This window comes from Aotus nancymaae, unplaced genomic scaffold (assembly GCF_030222135.1).
Source record: "Aotus nancymaae isolate 86718 unplaced genomic scaffold, 86718_ANA_hifiasm-v0.15.2.pri h1tg000032l_0, whole genome shotgun sequence".
Taxonomy (NCBI): domain Eukaryota; kingdom Metazoa; phylum Chordata; class Mammalia; order Primates; family Aotidae; genus Aotus; species Aotus nancymaae.
The window spans coordinates 18,020,854-18,038,244 of record NW_026988445.1 but is presented as its reverse complement, the minus strand read 5'-3'; the positions used below and the strand labels follow the sequence as shown (position 1 = coordinate 18,038,244).

Below are 17,391 nucleotides of genomic sequence, written 5' to 3'. Positions count from 1 at the left end.
AGAGAGGGAGGGAGACAGTCCATTCATAGCCAAAGGAAAACTACCCAACATTGAATACAGGATGGGTGAGTGGTTTCAGGTTTAGCCATTGATAAACCATCTTACTAAGTCAGAAAAGTAGTCCAACCCCTATGTTTGTGCTTCATGTATAAAATAGCATCCTCAACCTCATCTATTAATAAAAACAAAGTGTTACTACTTTTTTATAATTGGTGTTTGAAGCATTACAAGTTTGTGGTGCTCAGCTTAGATGTGTTCCTCAGTAAGCTTTTTAAATCAGGATAGAGATTGCTCCAATACTTCTTACAGCAACGTAAATGCTGCAACGCTTTTAAAAAGAGTAAACTCTCCCCTGAAGAAAATGAGAATTTATCCTTTAATACTCAGACCTGGATGTACTCAAAAGAAAGCTGTACTTTTGAGTACTCCCGGAAGAAAAACCGTGAAATTATAACAGTGTACAAAGGCTTGATTCTAATCTCCCGGCAGTCCTTGCCTTACATGCTGGCTGACCTCTCACTAGTGCAGACTCAGCTGCTTTTACAGACCTCCATTTCTCCTGCTATATGCCTTTTGGGCAACTGCAGCCTCATGTTTTCTTTTTCCATTAAGACCAGGAAACATTTTCTTGGCCACTTTGTGAGAGGATGGTGGTTCCTGTGCTGACTGACAGACTCTGAGAGGGGACAGAATTGTCTGTGCTCGACTGACTGACTGACTGACTGACTTGGAGCGGGGCAGTAGTGCCCATGTTCTTACTGACTGACTTGGAGGGGGCAGTGGTGCCCATATTCTGACCGACTGACTCTGGGAGGGACAGTGGTGCCCATGTTCTGACTGACTGACTGACTGACTGACTCTGGGAGGGGCAGTGGTGCCCAGGCTGTGCCTGACTGACTGACTCTGGTTTTATTTCTGTTTAGATGAGTTCTGGTTCTCCGATGGGTCCTTATCAGATAAGTCCAAGTGCGCAGATCCTGGCCTGATGCCCCTCCCGGACACAGCCACAGGGTTAGATTGGACCCACCTCGTAGATGCTGCACGAGCATTTGAAGGTAAAGACTCACCAGCCACTGGCCTTACCCTTTACCCCGGAGTGCATTCCTGCAGGGCCTGTGTGACATCTTAGGGGAACACGTCTGTCTCGCATTGTCTGGTCAGAGTTTTGAATGCCTTGCCTTGTTGGGTGATGAAAACAAGCAGGGGAGGGCTTGGGCTATGACTAGGGACGTTTCCTAAGGAAGACCATGTCATTTAGTAAAAGGAGCACTAGGCAAGAAATCTGAAAACCTGAATTCTAGTTCAGGCTCCAACTGTGACCTGGGTGGGATTTCTGTTTTCCTATTTGAAAAGTAGAGGTGATTGTATAAGGAGCACCTGTGTCTTTCCTCACAGGGTATGATGTCAGGGAGACATTTAGGAGGCGGGAGCTGCTGGGCTTAGCAGGACGAGCACAGGCTGAGGAGTCTGGTCACTTGGTGTAAACACAGACTCTGGTGTGATCAGCTTGACGCATGCAAGTGTCTCTACCTGTCAGGGCCTTGGCTTCTTCCTCTAAAAATATGGGTTGGTGAGGGTAGGCAGGCTAGCCAGCCTCCAAGCTGCCACACTGTCTTCTGTCATTTTTGTTGTTGTGAATATTAGAATGTTGAGGCTATCCCTTTAGGAACACCTTTGTCTAGCTTGCGGAGGAAGGTAGACAAAACAAGGGAGATGCTTGCTTCACCTGCATCCTCCGGACCTCATGGTGATGCCACGTAAACCTGTGGCCCTTGGGATCGTGACTTTTATGACTTTTTGCCTGTTAGCGTTCCTGAGCTAGACTTTTATGACTATTTAACTCGGTGAATGTTAAATGGTAATCCTTTGGGACATGTGTTGAATTAATTTGGTCTTCAGTCTTCTCATCTATAAAATGAAGAACCAAAGACCGTGTAAAGAAGGCATCATCTAGTCCTAAACCTCTAGTTCTGTGGTTTTGTTGTCAGCAAATATTTCTAAGTTGAAGTAAAAGTATAGGTGGTAGTTGACCCAGAGGGGAGGAAGTATGATGTGGGAATTCTCCCTAGCTAGTGCCCTCAGATACATGAATGCCTAAATTAAACAGAAAATAACGTAGTATTCTATTTGCCAAAGGAGACAACTTTGGTTATCTGACCTTTAACATTAATAGATAAGATAATGTGGAAGGAGTTAATGTCGTGTTTACTTTCTGATGCTACTCCATGGGGTGGCATGTCATGAAAATTCAGTTGAGAATGTGCACCCCCTTTGGCTAATCAGATTCTCTCATATCAGTGTTGCCTCGAGTAGCATCCCAGTGACCTGTTCCACTGTCTCATGAGTTGCATGGTGGTGGCAAGCGTGATCAATCTCCTTAGCACTTTAAACAGAAATGTCTTCAGGTAGATAACCCAGTTGCCCTACTCGTGACTTTATCTTTCTATACCTGTTCTCAAGGCCATTTCTGAGCTAGAGTAAACAGTATAAAGAAAAGATGATCCAAAACAGGTCCATGTGCTTGTTTATATCATTGTTAGAAACTAACAAAGGCAGTTCAAAATGTGTATTGCCTTAGACTACTCTGGAATAATGCTATGCCCCTACTTCAGTCAGTACATCTGAAAACAGGCTTGGAAAATGGAATTTACCTGCCTATTGGATTGAGATCCCATGATCCCTATAAAATCCAATAGTGTAATTGATCCCTGGCGGACTTGTTTCTCCCACATTGATCTACCTCATTTATGCTACACATTTCAGCATATGATATGTTCACCTTCATTTAAGGGCTAAAGTTGACTTTGGATATGAGTTTAAGAATTTAGATTTTACTGTACCACTTAAGAAGAGAGCAGAGGCACCAAATTAAGCTGTCAAATCATGACTACTTAAGTATGTTTAAACTCTATTAGTGCAAGGACCATAATAAATGATATGGTTGTGGGTGAGAGCCAGGCATTCTGTGCACAAAGACTCAGTACGCTGCCTCCAAAAGGGAGGCATGTTTCCAGACCACATTGCTGACCATAAGTCAGTGGTAATAGAATTAAGTAAGAAAAACAGAAGCAAAACACACAAAAAAACTGACCATTTAGAAGGTTTTAAATGTTACTCAAATAATAATTCTTCTGGGAAGAATTAATGAATATGGCAAGAGCAATTTTTTTTAGGATTATGAAAAAGATGCTACCTAAGTCTGGACTACACCCAGAGACAGTGTAGTTCTTAAAGAAAGATATATTTCTGAAACATTTATTTCAGTGAAAAAAAGGGTAAATTAACTAATTTAACTGTACTTCAAAAAGAATCCACAAAAACTTTGAAAGAAAAACACACAAGGAAAGAAAAGGAATGAAATAAGTTGTAAAAAAAAAAAAACTGGCAAATGAAATTTCACTGCAATTTATAAATAAAACTAACAACCTGTTTTTCTTTGAATATCGATAAACCAATAGCAGATTTGATCCAAAATATCAAAAGTACGAATGAACCAAATTAGAAAGGAGGTTAAATTAACATGAGAAAAAGACAGTGAGACTGAAATGAACTATAGAACTGTGCTGTCTCCCTGAAGAGGACAATGGGCCCTGTCTTACTCCTCAGCCCCAGACCAACTGCAGTGTCTTGTTATTACCTCTCCCTGGCTTGGATTATGAAGACCTCATGATCATTTGGGGTCTTGCACTCCCCACCATAATGCAAACCAGGCCAGCCTGAAACATAAAATCTGGTCAAGACGAGACCCCGTCCTTACTCAAGAACTTGGTTTCCTGTAAATCTAAATATCTAAATGTACAGTATTAGTAATCAGCTGTAGAGGCTGAAGGAAACCTGTCAAAGGACAGTCTAGAGATGCAAGCTCAGAATACTCTCCTTAGCTTACTCATACACACAACCTGCCCACCTTAGCCGATCCAGTTGTGGGGCTCTGTATTTACCCAGAAAATTACTTTTCTGTCTTTAATGATATAAGATGATGCACTTGATCACTTAATGTTCTGCACATCTTGTCAGCCTACTTGGCTGGTTCCTTCTGCACGAAAAACAAGTACACAATCCTAACCCCCAGCTTCTGGCCCCACGTGGATCTCAGTCCTGTATATTTTCTAATTAGTATGTTCTCTGGGTGACATTTAAAAAAAGAGACATAGAGATTTTTTTAATTACTAAGGAATGTCAAGCAGCTATATAGGAGTACATTTGGTGGATAAGGTACTTAGATTATTTCTTACAAGAAAATATGGCAGGGAGCACAAGAAATAGTCAAAGGCCAAAGTGTGGAAGGCATTGAAAAAGTCACCCAAGAATATCCCCAAACACCAAATATTACTTGAAACTACCAAGTTTACAGTTAATCATTTTCAGAGTTTCAAAGAGTAATGATGCCTTTGTGTGTGTGTGTGTGTGTGTGTGTGTGTGTGTGTGTGTGTAAGTTCAAAAGTAGCCTTCTTGCATGATAGGATTCTTTCCTGATACACATGAAAGATAATTATAAGACAATATCAGTCTTTAATATTAGTATGAGAAAGCTTAGATGAAATTCAGTAGTAAATTGAAAAGATTATTCATTGTTATTGGCAAGAGTTTAGTTTAATAAAAGAAAAACTTTTATTAAAAAGTTATAGTAGGTGAAGTAATTAAAAGCTATATCAATTTGCCCCAAAAAGTATATCTAATAGAATTAGAACCTATTTTTTCTAAAAATTAAGATTTGAGAGATGTCCCCAAAGGCTAATATCTACTTTATTCCAAATGGTTACATAGTACTTAATAGAAAAATGTTTATAAGCAGATTGCTTATGTCCAGAAACTAAATAAGTGTACTTTTTGAGACCATGCCCTTTAATTTTTATACTGAAATCCGTGACATTTAAACAAGGAATGCAAAGAAAAAGGTAATCAATGTTGGAGATAAAAAAATTTTACATAGGATTTTATACATAGAAAATACGAAAAATCAAAATGAAGTTTAATTAGAGATTATAAACTAGGTAATTAGGTTATTTTGAAATTTATTTTCATAAGCATCATTTTGAAGTGTTGTTAAATTTTTTAGTATCTACTGCTGTATAACAAACCACCCCCAAAATTTATGGCCAAAAACAACAATAGTTTATTATTTCTCATGATTCTCTGGGTTGACTAGGCTCAGCTGGATGGTTCTTCTGCTCCATATGTTCCTAGCTGGGGTCACTCAAGCAACTGTGTGCAGGTGGAGCTCAACTGGATCTGGAGCATTAAGGAGACTTCACTCACCTGTCTGTGTCTGGAATGGCTGAGGCCTAGTGAGAACCCTGCCTTCAGCAGAGTAGTTGTGTTTATTCATATGGGACTTAAGGAATTAGAAAAGCAAAAGCAGAAGCTCTGTGATGTCTTAAGGCCTGGTTTTGGATGTCCCAGAACATTATATTCACCACCTTCTATTTAGGTCAAAGCAGTTCACAAGGCCAGTATTCCAGGGGTGGGAGATAGAATCTACCTCTTGATGGCAGGGGTGGCAGGTGCATACAGGGAGGGAGGAGTTGTTGGCAGCTGTCTTTGCAGACAGCTCTTCACTGTAATAGTCACAAGACACCTTAGATACATCAGTAAGATTGAATTAACATGTTCTTTGAGAAGAAAACCATCATCAGAATTATGAGAGAATTCCAAGGAATACTTTAATATCGAAAAGTCTTAATATGTAAGACTAGAAATGGATAGAAAGCTTCATAGTAAAGATGATGGTTTTTCCTGAATTAACTTGTAGAGTTCATGCAGTTTCAAGAAAAATAGTTAAAGAACTAAATTTGCCACCATTTGGAAAATAAGTAAACAATATTCAACCAAAAGTTCAGTGATAATAATAATTTAAACAGCATAATAATTCAAAAATAGGGCTAAGAATTTTTGAAGATTGGGAGCCCGAGGCGGGTGGATCAAGAGATCAAGACCATCCTGGTCAACATGGTGAAACCCTGTCTCTACTAAAAATAGAAAAAAAAATTAGCTGGGCGTGCTGGCACGAGCCTGTAGTCCCAGCTACTCGGGAGGCTGAGGCAGGAGAATTGCTTGAACCCAGGAGGCGGAGGTTGCGGTGAGCCAAGATTGTGCCACTGCACTCCAGCCTGAGTAACAAGAGCAAAACTCCATCTCAAAAAAAAAAAAGAATTTTTGAAGAAAAATGAAGAGCTCAGACAGAAATCTGAATATATTTAAGAGTTAAATAGGAAAGGAATTTATGTATTCCATTTGGATTTAGGTATTTTAAAAGTCAATTTTAGAAAAACTAAGAGTAAGATTACCGTTTTGGAAGCAAGATTATGCTTTGATTATGGAGTGGTGAGAGAACATACAAAACGTAATATGGTCAGATAAAGGTATTTAAATATTTAGATCTTTTATGAACCTGAAAGAGAATATTAAAAGAGGAAATACTGGATGTTAAGAAAAGATTTTTAAAGAATGTGATAGTTAAAACCAGGATACCTAAAGTACATAAAGGAACTTACCCAGCAAAAACAACACCAAACCCACAGTAAACAAATGGTCAAGGCATGTGAATACATATTTCACAAAAGACAAATGCACAATAAATAAGAAGGTGAAAATTGTTCAACCACACATGTAAATTTAAAGAATAATGAGCTACCAGCTTACACTTTTTGAATATGAAAAATGATACAGTAGCTCTGGGAAGCTATGAAAAATACTCACAGCTGGTATCATTATAAAGATTATAAAGTGATCCATCTTTTTGTTCAAGCAATATGTTAATATGTTACTAGTGCCAGAAAACTGTACCCACCTTTTGACCAGAAATCTAATTCCTGAGAATTTGCTGATAAAAAATTATTTAAAAGAATTAAAAAGCTTCCAATAGAAAATGTTATGCATTATTAAAATTTTATTTTAATAAGTGATCAAGTAACATATCTCTACCGAAACAGCTATTAAAAAAAAAAAAAAAAGTCCTTCATAGTCTAAGAAGGCAAAAAGTAAGTTGGATTCCCTGTGCCACCCCCATGCTGTGAAGGTCAAGTTCGAAAAGCTGACTGAGTCACATTTTAGACTGTTTTAATGTATGTGGTTCTTTTGTTTGGTGGAGGGCAAGATGTATCCTTTTTACGTGTCAGAATTCCTAAGTAAAATTGACGGTCTATCTAGTTCCATAAGATCATTGTTTTGCCACCCTGCAGTGCTTATCATACCCTTTGTTATGTAGAATCATGTCAAGTTTGCGGGTACCTGATGATGTAGATAATGACTTTCATCCCCCCTTAAATATGATAATGGGAACAAACCCAGCTAGAAAACCTGGCTGTGGGTCAAATTGAAGCTGGGGAAGGGAAGTGCAGTCTCTTCAAAAGCTCTAGGATTTCGAGTAGCTCTCATTCATCAGAATATCAGAAAGAGGCAGCTGCTGTGTTTTTAGCATTTGTTGAATGGATAATGTTGTTTTCAGTGAACATAGGCTTCAAAGGTTAAATGACCAAATAATGATCTTAGACTCTGGATTCCATGTCCCCGCCCCACGAAGTCCTGCCCTCCTAGGTTTCCATTCTTTCCCCGTTGGTGGTGGAGATCGCTATCTTCCTACAACTGTTGGGGCGCATGTATGTGTGTGTGCTCCTGCACAAATATGAATGTGAAAGACACATGCAGAATTAACAATTCACATGCCAGGCACCACTGTGGCAATGAAATGCTCCACAAAGCATATTTTCCAAAAATTCTAAGTCCGTATCTTTAATTTGTTGTGTTCTATAGGCCCTTGGTTTCTTAAACAGAGCTTAATAAGCATCATTTTTTATGATGAGAACTTTTTCTGTTATGAAGCTTCAGCTTAAATTTGATAAAGTTGTTATAATTATTGATATTTGACCACTGTGTGTATGAGAGTGAGAGTGTGTGTGTGTGTGTGTGTGTGTGTATATATACAAGTATAAACAAAATGTGAATTAATGGTAACGTAATTAGTGGAAAAAATGGAAAGAAAAATGACTACTACATGGATGAAAAATACAAAGTCAAATTTGGAATAGTAAATCCATTTAAATTATCTCACAAGTAAATTAAAATTGTTTCAGGCCAATGCAATAGTTGTTTCTTAAAGAATAATTTCAGGACCTTTTCTTGTTAATTACTCATAGGCCAATACTAGACCATTATCTTTCTACATGCATGGATAAGCTTCCAAAGGCCTAAACCAGATAATTTTAGGTGGAAAATAAATAGTGCAGTGCAATAAGCATAGGTGTCAGAATCAAAACTTTTAATTTTCTACATGTAGCTACAAAGCCCTGCTTTTATCTTTAGTTTGCGGTTCTAACAAAGACATATTAGAACAGCACTGTGGAAATAGGTTTAATCTAGCCTGGTACTTGAATGTCCCATTTGGAATGTATCTGGGGCAGGTACTATTGTTCTATTCCTCACCCTCGATGGACATGACGCATTGATCAGGCCATTCACCCCCGCCGATCCAGCCTTGGCCTTATGTTATAGGTGCTGTAGGCACCCTAGACAGGGTCATGGGAGTGACTTGCGGTCATCTGTTTTGCCATCTCAGCTCTAGGATATGGAATAGCCTGTTGACTCTTCATCTTCTTGTTTAGTGCTAGATGTACTAAAAATAAGAAGGTTTTTTAAAAGATTATTTTAAAGGATGGATCGTTTTGTGTGTCAGCCATACCCAGTGTTCCACCTTAGCCAGATCTGCTTGCACTGGAAAGAACAGGAAAGAAAACGGAAGAGTCTACGCATGTGGAATGCGGGTGATTGGCTCTGTACCAACTGCACGTGAAGTTGCTGCTCTTGTGCCTGTCTTTTCTGATGGTTTTGTTTGTGCCTTTTGGTTCTATCTCAGTAATCACTTGATTATTGAATATTTTTCATCACAGAAATAAGCTATAGGGGCATAAAGCTTCCACTGGAAACTGTCTCTAAGATTAGCTATTTTATAAAGTAGGTTAGCATCTATACTTAATCGAGTAGCAGCATTCTGTTTGTATTTCAGCCGCCCAAGCTTTTCAAATCCAAAGTGAAATCCTGTTTGTGAAATTACATTGCTAGCAAAACTCTACTTTTGGCTTCTTACCTCCTAACCAGTAGGACCTTGTTTCTCCCCAGGGAATGTCTGAATGACTGCTGGTAGCAAATTCTGATTTTTGTTAAATATGTGGGTATTTTATCAATTAAGGTAAAAACAGATGAAGGAAGCTGAGGCATGTTCATCCATGTATTTAGACTTGACCATCAGACCCAAATATATTAAGAAAGATAGAAAGATAACTGAATTATTACTGGCTTGCATAAAATGAGGGTGAGCCAATGAAACTCTTACGCAGTTAGACAAATTCTTTATCCGTTTTCTTTTCCATTCATTTCTTTTCTGGTCAGTAAAGTCACTATGGAATAAAAATATATCTCCTAATTATTTTTTCAAATGTGATGTGTTCCCATATTCTGGGCCATTTACAGGACAGAGGGTTGGTTATGTTGGACACCACTGCAGCCCAGGCCTCCCCCCAATCCCCTAGAGCAGCTCAAGCCCAGCCAGGATTCTGCCCCCAGCTCTGCTGTGCACATCACATCATATGTAGAAGTTGGCAGGGCCCCAATTATGCTGTTGATCTTAATTAAATTGCAAATTACTTTAGGCAAAAAGCCTACTATGCAGTACCAAATTGGTAATATGATTCTCTCTCAGGAATGTATAGTTACAGAATGTTTATCGTCTTACAAAAGATTTGATGTATGGAGCTTCACAGAAAGGTTAGTTGAAAGACGTCTGCCTGCCTAGGGCAGGTGTGTTAGCAAAGGGGGTCACGTGGATGGAGAACTGTCAGTGTGATCAGTAGCTGGATGCACTCAGGAGGGCCCAGGCCTCTGTCAAGGCACTGATGGTGCCTTTGACACCATGGCCACAGCCTACAGCCTTGGCTTTCCTTCATATGTCTTGGCAGCTTCAGTATCACCATCCTTTTTAATTAGCTGGAAGTGTATGACCTGCCATAAAGCAAACAAGCAGGTAGTCTCATTAGGAGGCTCGTCCAGCAGCCAGAGGGAGGCAGAATGGGGTAAATTAAGAACAGAGCACCCCTGACACAGACCCAAGTGCAGTCTCTCCAGCATTAATCAGTTCATAGGAAAAGGACTGCCATAGCAGTAACACACCTGCTATGTATCTCAGTTCCTACTGTAGATACATACATGTGCTCAGAAACCAGAGAGACTCCAGGGAATTGGGTGGGGGGAGTGATCATTGAATAGATTGCTTGGTTCTCACTTCCATGTGGTTCAAAAACAGAATATTCTTCCGCATGCCATTCAGCATTTCTGGATTACTGTTCTTGGTCAGCACTCGGCCCCCAGAGCCAGGTCAGTCTGGCACCCATTCTTAAGGCTATTCTATTCCCTTTCCTTCCTACCTCTTAAAACATTGAATGTTAAGTTCCTACTGCCAAAAATAGAAATGTCCTTGTGCTAAGATAAGGCATTGTAGTCATACTGATCATTGGTACTACTGCTATAAATACTGTGCCCCTCAGATCTTCCTTTAAGAGTTTCTAGTGAGATTACTTAGCTAGTCTCTCTCACCACCTCTCTCTTTGCATTTGTGGAGTGAGTCATTTAAGTAAGCCCACAATTGTGGTGTATGCTCATGGTCAGATCCATGTGTATATGGCATACCATGTGTCTTTGTTGTACACTACAGCCCTGCTTCCAACCAACAGTGAAAACAAACATGCAATGTGTTATCTCATCACATTGGCGTTACATGATACTGGCTCTCAGGGGTTTCCACTGGTCCATCAAACACACCCACACCCTGTACTTCACATAACCACATTTTGTAAGCCTTGTGTGGGCCCCAGAGATTCTCAAGTACAGAGAGATACTTCTGTTCATAGGAAAATTCTAAATCTTATTTCAGGTCTTGACTCAGATGAAGAACTGGGGCTGCTCTGTCACCACACGTCCTATCTAGGTGATTGTCTGGGGCTGCTCGTTGGCTCCTGATATCCTGTGACCTTTTCTGTATATTTCATGTGTCTGCACGTCTGCATGGTTATTCCCGCTCTGAGGGTTGGGGGTGCATAGCGGGGCATGTGCCCTGGCTGTTCTGTCTCAAGAACCTTCTCCAGGTTTGGGGAGAACTTGAGAGAGAGGTCCCTCTCCTTGGTTCTGTCAGTCGAGTCATTATCCAACTATTATTTCATGCATAGCCAGCAGCTTTGGCATTCCTTGGGATGTGGAAAGAAGAAAGCAAATTGGCTTTAGCAATCCCATGTCTGCTAATTGTCCCCATGGCTGTGATGTGCATAGGCTATACAGCCCAGGAGGAGGACAGCCAATCTCCATGCTTTCTCCTTCTCAGCAGCTTGCCTGAATTTGTTTTTCTTCGTTTTGTTCCAAAACAAGGCAGTAACTGATTTGAAGAGGGGGGAAGATTTTATTTAGCTACTGCATTCCCACAAAGAAACATTGCCTTGCCATGATTACTAACCCTTCTTTCTGTGTGTGTTTCTCCCTTCCCCAGACCAGAGGGTGGCATCCTTCTGCACCCTGACAGATATGCAGCATGGGCAGGACCTGGAAGGGACCCAAGAACTGCCCTTGTGTGTAGATCCAGGCAGTGGCAAAGAGTTCATGGACACAACTGGGTATGTGAGCCCCTGTGGACCCTCCACCCCTGCTGTTCCAGGCATGGTTAGGAAAGAGTCGGCTAACTGGCTAACCTTGAGCCAGGCAGGAGACCATATTCCACCATGCCCTTTCCCAATCCTGAAGAATCCAAAGAAAGGACTGAGTTGGACTGATTTGGCTCCCTGCCCTGCTGTTGGAGACCATGCTTGGCTGCCTGACCACTCTGCTCCATGGGCACACCCTGCCTGCCAAGACTTGTGACCCTGTGCCCCCGGTGACTAGTCTCACTGTCAGAGAGGGCAAGAAGGGGCCTCAAGGTCAGCGTCTGCTGCCAAATTACTGCAACAGCACCAGGCAGGGATAACTTGCTGATTGGCCTTCCACCTGCCAAGCTGCACATGCTGACCAGCCCAGGGCATGGCTCCTCCCAGAACTTGATCCTTGATCCGGCCTCATGCCCTCCATTGAAATATGTTGGGAATGCCCCACTCTTTTCCCTATATTTATGACATGTTCATTCCCCATAAAATGTGTATTCTTTACCTGAGTCATCTATTCTTAATTCCAACTTCTGTATAAACTGAATATAGAAGTTGGAATTAACTTCATTAACTTCCATGTTCACATTGGTAACGAGCTTCATAATACTGTCATTGTTGGGAAAGGGAAATTGGGGAAATTGATTATTTGGTTCCCAGGACTTCATTTGGATCTACCTTGTTGTCTTAATTGGCTAAACTAATTTAAATAATGTATCTTTTGTTTTCCTACCAACCTTTATATCTATAGAGATTCTGAATCTCTTTAAATCAGTAAAGTCCCACAATGGGCTTTGCACTAGAGCAGCAATACGGACACTCTCCCAGTCTGACATAATATAATATATCTGCTTGCTGAGCTCTAAGCTCATGAAATAAGTTTTTTGAGTGAAAACTTGACTAACAAAAATGCTGAATTGACTCTCTTGAGTCTTTCTAATTCTACCCTTATTTGCTAGGGAGCGTTCTCCATCAACACTGACGGGTAAAGTTAATCAGCTGGAATTAATTCTTCGACAACTCCAGACCGACCTTCGTAAGGTAATCTATTGGACGAGCATAATCAGAACTCTTTCTCGTACAAAATCAACCTTTTATAACTACTACAAATAAATTGAAGAGACTCAGGAAAGGAAACTGCCCTACACAAACCAATGATAAATAGAAACAGATGCTCCTGAAGTCTCACCCCATCTGCGGACCTGCAGCTGATGTATTTTATTTTGTGGGGTGCAGGGATCTTGACGGTTATGAGTAAACGAGGATGAGCCTGTGGTGTGGCCAATCTTCACTGTGAAGCAGAAGCATGGTGGGCCAGCATTTTTTAATTCAGTGAGTTATCAGTTGCACCAACTCTGTATGAGGTGATCTCAGAGGAGTCCATTGTTGCCAGAAAGCCTGGTCTCTATGAGTCCTGTCCTCTGCCTGAAACAGTTTCTCAGTATTCAGAACTTCTGCTCTACACATCAACCTGCGCATGGTCTGTCCTCAAAAGAAATTAAATCCTGTATCCCGCAAATACTTGCTGAGCTCTCTTCCATCAGCCCTGTTCTAGAGAGCCACTTGGCTGTCCAGGGAAATGGAATGGGGTGCAGTAGCGAGTGGGAGGGCGTCACAGGAAGGTTTTTGTTGTGATGGTTTGGTTTGGCTTTTGAAGAAGGGAGAAACTGTAGCTGGTGAGAAGCTGAGGAAAGGATTCAGTTGGGAAGGAAAGCATGATGAGGGTGAAGAGCAAGTGGGTGAAGTTCTGATCTAGTCACAAGGAGGGAGCTGGCCTTGGATAGGAATAGGGACAGCTCACACACAGTTACCAGAGCGGAGCAGAGTATGTGTGCATGCACATGGGTTCATATATGCACACATTCATTCACATACGTATAGTCCAGACAGAGATGTTGGCAAATTTCTCTGATTGTTTCTTTTTTTTCTAGTTATGAGCTAAGAGTGAGTGGTGGGAAGGAGTGTAAGAGCTTTGTGGATAGAGGATACAGGTGTACCGCAGCGTGTAAACCATCCAGGTATATTTAGGAGACTTGCCAAACAAAGCTAAAGCACATTTGAATTTGGAGCATAAGTTACAGCGATTTCTCTTTTCCTGGTTGTGTTTTTTCCCCAGCTTGGGTGACCAGCTGTCCCAGTTTGTCCCGGATGGATAAATTTTCCAGGATATGGAACTTTCCGTACTAGAACCAGCAAAGTCCCATGCAGGCTGGGGTGGCTGGTCACCCTATCTCAAGCTGCAAGCGTTGGAGATTTGAATTTAGCCAATATTAAGGTTTAGATAGGAAATCAGGAGGAGAGAGAGAGAGAAGGACCCTGGGATGTATACAGGGCATGAATAAATCCAAGGACCTAGAGTCCAAGCCGGTTGAAGAGAAATAATGTCACTGCTGGGGAATGGCTGGGGGCGGGGGTGTTGATGGGCAGTGAAAATAAGAGTAAGATTGATAATATTGATGGGTTCTGTCATTACCAGAGGAGTAGATACTGGAGAAATTATTTTTAAAAGCAGGAGGTGGTGACCAAGAAGTAGGAACTTGAAACTTTTAGAAAGATGTGCAGTCATTGATAGTAGCATGGTATAGAATGTGGGCATGATAGTGGGAGTTGAGGAGGGCCGGATTTGAAGGTCACTGAGAGAAAGCGACGGAGAAGCTGAATGGCCAGAGTGTCAGATGGAACATCTCAGTGGATTCGAAATCATCAACACAGATGATGGGGTGGGGTGTGGAGAAAAGAGCAAATCAGGTTCTAGAATCTTCCCTTAATGATGGTTGCAACTGGGGATACAGTAGATAATTGTAGCCAGTGGGGGTAGCAGGTCTTATGACATAATGGCACGTTTTCCAGAGGAGCTGGAATTGTAGGAAGGAGCAGCGATCTGGCCTGAACAATGGGGGATGTGCTGTCTGCCTGCCCGACCCTGTAGTGAGCTGCTGGGGACAGTGTCCTCAGGAAGGGGGCAGGATTCACTTAGAGCATGGAGATGAAGGGATTTCAGGAGGAGAGACTGAGCGTGCACAAGGTCTTCATGGCAGAATCCTGGTTCCATGGGTCACAATAAAAGGTTTGCAGGGATGTGGAGAGGTGGGCAGCTAAGTTGCAGCAGAGATGTTCTGAGCTGTGGGACTCAGACTCTCTTGGGAATGAGAGTCGTGGTGAGGAGTGTCCAGGGAGAGTCAGTATCCAGGGTGGACTGCAGGTGCTCCTTACAGTGAAGTGAGTCGCCAGCTCTGATTCAGCCCTCCTCTGGGGACCAGGGTCTTTAACTTTAAGGTCAGTGGCCAGACAGGTGGTATTGGGGAGGGCCTCAGAAGGGATCAGGAAATGAGGAAGTCTTGAGGTCAGGAGCGGGCATGCTACCAAGGGTAGGGGCGTCCACTCGCCTCACTCTCAGTGCTCCTGCTCAGTGCTGCAGGTGGCATCTGGTGACATTAGTGGTCGAGTTAGATTCCATTACAAAAGTACCGATTGTTACAATCTGACGATGACCCCTCTATCCATTTGGGGGAAGGCATCCTTTTCAGCAGGTGGGGCCTGAAACTGGTGCTGTATGTTTTTTACTGCTCTATGTTAGAAACTCTAGATGTGATTCTTCTGAAAATCTTGATTATTTTTACATAGTTTTTAATGGCAGACTTTAAGGGTCATTATGGAAATATAGTACAACAGGAAAGTTTAAGATGGAATGAAAGACCTAAGTACATCTTTTATTATAAACATATGTAGCAGCTATGCCGATACCAGTTTTTACCTAGAGAGCTCTGTGCATTTGTCAGAGGGTATTACCTTTAACCTCAGTGTCGTCTCCCATGTTTGGATGGAGGGTAATGTAAACTATGATCAACCCCTTCCATCTTAGCACCCCTTAGGAGCAGAGTGGGATGAAAGAACAGGGCGTGTGGAGTTGTTCATTCCCATCCCTTTGTCAGCAGCAGGATCAGGCAAGTCCTCTCACTGAACAAAGTCACCCTTTCTCCCCTCAAAAAGTAAATAAGTAAGAATAAAAGGTTCTTATAGCCCAGCTTAGGAAGAATGACTGTATCTGTCAGTCTCCATGACTCAGTTTGTTTCTACTCTGACCAGGAAAAACAAGACAAGGCAGTTCTCCAGGCAGAAGTGCAGCACCTGAGACAGGACAACATGAGGCTGCAGGAGGAGTCCCAGACTGCGACCGCTCAGCTGCGGAAATTCACAGAATGGTTTTTCAACACCATCGACAAGAAATCTTAGCCAGTCCGCACCTCATCAAGGGACCATTGGGAAATGCCTCTTGTCCTTTGAAGTCACAAACGTGGTTTTTATGTGTGCTTTCAGCCAATCGTAGATGTCTTTGCTGTTCCATTCTGTGTAGCACCATTCTCCACAGCAGGATAGGGAGCCTCGACTCTTTCTCGGTAACCACAGCAGAGAGCAGCGCTGATGTGAAGATGAATGAATGTAACTCCTGGTGTGAAGATGAATGTAAACCCTGGCGATAGTTGAGACCTTTTTCTTTTAGACTCTGCTAAAACAATGCTCTGGCTTGGTTTTATTTCCTATATATCAGGTGACCTGGTAGAGACGTAAAGCAATTTACCATAGTTTGGGCTTTAGTATTGTAAAATAAACATGAAAACAAATAATCAGACATATACTTTAATGTTAAAGGTGCTCTATTTTTTTGGATGTACAGTAGTTTTATTTCCACAGCCACATTACCATAGCAATAAGAAAGGAGGCATAGTAAATAGTTGGAAAAGCTTTGTGGGGGGATAAAAAAAAAAAGCACTGATGTGTTTAACACTAGTTCAAATGCAGTTACCTTAGAGACTTATTTATTTGCAGGAACAAATGGTGCCTGAATATTAACAGTGTTCTGATTAAAAAAAAAAAAAAAGATACATATGCCTTGTAAATGGCTCACCAAGTTGTCAGTAGTCACTTCAACTCTTAGTTCACGTTTGTATAGTTGTTCTGCTGGAAAAAAAGGAGAGTGAATCTGCTTACTCACTAGAACTTCCCTGTGTGCTGTGAGCCAGCGGAACCACTGGTAAAATGCCAGATTTGTTTATCTTTGTACAGAAGCTTTGATGAAGAGTCTTGTATTTAACACCCTTATTTAAGCTTATTTAACCTTAAATTGTTAATTTTATAAAATTTGGTTTGGCCTGCACTACAGTGAGGGATAGAGGTAGCTGCAGGCTCAGAAGAGACCGGGCCTGCACAGATCAGACCGAGAAGCAGGGTGAGGAGATTCTAACAACTGAATGCTGCTAGTAACACGTTGTTTGTATTGCTTTACCATTTTTAACTGTTATATTTGAGATGAACATACATTTTGCTTTTTTAATAAATGTTTAAAAGAAGTCCACATAAGAAATGGTGTTGTCAGGTGACTGTAGAGTTTTTATGATCTGACATGTGAACAGTCTGACTGTATGTGAATTTATTTCAGGTCATTTAGGACCTTGATTTGTATTAAATACTGTTTAGCTGCCTAATTCTGTATAGAATCCCAGACTGATTTCAGGAAAGAGTAACTAGTTAGTAGCTGCTGTGTGCCAGACACTATTCTCTGAACTTTTCATCCGTCTCATTTAATCTCGACAGTATCTTTCGTAAGTGGGAAGTGGGGTCCCCATTTACAACCACATGAACTGTGGCTCAAGTGAAGTAATTTACCGAAGACTGCCTTTTTAAAAAAAAAAAAAAAAAAAAAAAGCATTTTATTTAACAA

The 17,391-nt window shown here is 41.3% G+C and overlaps 1 protein-coding gene across 7 annotated transcripts in view; it reads left to right on the top strand.

Annotated features, from left to right (window-relative positions):
- Nucleotides 1-17,020, top strand: part of SIPA1L2 (signal induced proliferation associated 1 like 2) — a 240,857-nt gene extending 223,837 nt beyond the window's left edge. For 4 of the 7 annotated variants that reach the window (XM_064383605.1, XM_064383603.1, XM_064383604.1 and 1 more), the window contains 5 exons: nucleotides 924-1,055; nucleotides 10,922-10,975; nucleotides 11,528-11,651; nucleotides 12,632-12,713; nucleotides 15,759-17,020. In XM_064383605.1, coding sequence (XP_064239675.1) covers nucleotides 924-1,055; nucleotides 10,922-10,975; nucleotides 11,528-11,651; nucleotides 12,632-12,713; nucleotides 15,759-15,905 — 539 coding nt within the window. In that variant the 3' untranslated portion in view covers nucleotides 15,906-17,020. Of the gene's footprint in view, nucleotides 1-923; nucleotides 1,056-10,921; nucleotides 10,976-11,527; nucleotides 11,653-12,631; nucleotides 12,714-15,758 lie in introns of all 7 variants that reach the window. The other 3 variants (XR_010345113.1, XM_064383607.1, XM_064383608.1) reach the window with 3 other exon arrangements.
- Nucleotides 17,021-17,391: the final 371 nt, after the last annotated feature.